Source organism: Lepus europaeus, chromosome 7 (assembly GCF_033115175.1).
Source record: "Lepus europaeus isolate LE1 chromosome 7, mLepTim1.pri, whole genome shotgun sequence".
In the NCBI taxonomy this organism is placed as follows: Eukaryota; Metazoa; Chordata; class Mammalia; order Lagomorpha; family Leporidae; genus Lepus; species Lepus europaeus.
The window spans coordinates 16427384-16429759 of NC_084833.1; the positions used below are offsets into that span (position 1 = coordinate 16427384).

Sequence of the window (2376 nt, forward strand, 5' to 3'; positions counted from 1 at the left end):
AAGGATTAACCTACTGCGCCACGGAGCCAGCCCTTACTTTGTCTCTTTTAACAGTTTGTCTTAAAGTTTATTTTATATAATGCTTTAATATCTTCTTCTGCTCATTTTTTTATTTCCTTTTGTATGGAATACTTTTTTCTAGCTTTTAACTTTCAGCCTGTATGGAACATCCATATTCAATAAATCAGGTCTGTTTAGTTACTCTGGTCTTATATAAAGTATACAACCACAAGCCATAGACACATGATTCTAAACTCTATTTTGACTCTGCTACAAGTGCCTCATTTTGCTTCTCTAAAAAATGACAAGAGGTGCCTAATAAGCTGACACTTAAAAGAATGAAAAGGGGAAATCCAATTCTAAAAGTTTTTATATATGTTTATCATCCCCACTTCTATGTTTATATTTGTTTCAACACTTTTAAAACCTTGTAGTGTCTTTCAGGCTTACATTCATCCGACAATATTTATGAAGCACACACTCCATGATGGGGAAGTTTCTAAGCAGCATATTTACAGCATGAATAAATACACAGAACCCATGCTTTATTGAGAATTACTTTCTTTATGGGGGAGATCACAGATTGAAGCCAAGAAATATTTTGAAGGTATGGTTTGTTGTCATAAATACAAGGATATACCCAGGATCCAAAAAAACAGAGTGGAATGATTAGAAAAAGTTGTCAGTAAGTGGCAGTCTGTGGAAGGGGTGATTTTTCTGGAGATGGAGAAAAGAAGAAACAGGAAAATAGCCAATCAAAGCTTCTGGGAAACATCATTCTAACAGACAGAAAGATAAAGATAGTCATGAACTGGGAAAGTGTCGAACAATGCAAAGTGCAGGTTTTGAAAACAAGTGAACCAATGAAAACTTTTGAGAAAGGGGATGAAGTACAAAAATATACTTGGCATGATGCATTGTGGTTATAGGAAGGACCTTTTAGTATCTTGACCTGTTTTGTGGGCTTACAAGACACTTTTGGTTTCTGAGTGCCGCATTGATTGGAATGACTGAGGAGTAGTGCTCAGTGGTCTTGTCGGCACGATTTGTTCTTGGCACGTACACTAGCAGTCTCTCAGCGTCCTTTGTTTCATCCACAGTTTCCTCATGGCTTTTTTCACCTCTGCATTTCTCAAGGTGTAGATTAAGGGATTTAACATGGGTTCAACAATGGTAAAGCACACAGCCATTGCCTTGTCTATAGGATAAGTGACCACGGGCCTCACGTACAAGAAAATACAGGGCACAAAGAACAAGACCACCACTGTGATGTGGGAGCCACAGGTGGAGAAGGCTTTGCGCCGCCCTTCTGAGCTGCAAGACTTCAGAGAGCAGAGGATGATCACATAGGAGGTGAGGAGGATAAGGAAGATAGTTAGACACATGACCCCACTGTTGAGGATGACTAAGAGGTCCAGGGTGTGAGTGTCTACGCAGGCAAGTTTCAACAATGGAAATAAATCACACATAAAGTGATCAATGATATTGGGACCACAGAAAGGTATTTGGTACATGAAGAGAAGTTGTATTGTGGCGTGTATGGATCCCCCCACCCAAGCGCCTCCGACCATCAAGCAGCACACTCGAGAACTCATGATGGCGGTGTAGTGCAGGGGCTTACAGATGGCCACGTAGCGGTCGTAGGCCATCACCATGAGGAGGATGATCCCCACACCACCGAAGAAATGCTCTGCGAAGAGCTGGGTCATGCAGCCTTCAAGGGAGATGGTGGTGCTCTCAGAGAAGGAGTCCACAATCATCTTGGGGGCAATGACAGAAGAGTAGGTGACGTCCATGAGGGACAAGAAAGTAAGGAAAAAGTACATAGGTGACCTCAGGCTTTGACTTGAGATGATAGTTACCACAATGAGTACGTTTCCCAGCACTGTGGCCACATACATGACCAGAAACACAGCGGACAAGATCTTCCTCAGCTCCGAGTTCTTGGTAATACCCAAAAGAATGAATTCAGTCACATTGTTCGGATGCTCCATTTAATGTGGGCTGAGGAAAGCGCATCAGTCTGTGATGGAAAGTCTACACAAGTAATATTATTTTTACTTAGTAATCACTAGGTATGGATTTTTTGCATCGCGTCTCATACCCTCTTTATGCACCCCTCTCTCCAGTTTTTGCTACAGAAACCAGCTGCTAACCATAAAAGCCTCACAGAAGTTTGATGCCACTCATTCCCTCTCATTGGTGCAGCTCTTGCTTTTTGCTCTGCAGCTCACTGCTTGTAATGGTTTATGAGACCTGCTTCATCATTGTGATGCATATACACACCTAGAAATAGAGATTAACACACTTAGAGAAATCTTTGACCACTAGCGGTTAGAAGGCAATGGGTAAATGGTAACCATCTTCACACAATCT

General features: G+C 41.7%; 1 protein-coding gene across 1 annotated transcript; it reads right to left on the minus strand.

The window, feature by feature from the left end:
- Positions 1-1064: 1064 nt before the first annotated feature.
- On the minus strand, positions 1065-1994 carry LOC133763676 (olfactory receptor 4C6-like). The gene has a single exon (XM_062197469.1). It carries the CDS (start codon positions 1992-1994, stop codon positions 1065-1067), a length of 930 nt encoding a protein of 309 aa, XP_062053453.1.
- Positions 1995-2376: the final 382 nt, after the last annotated feature.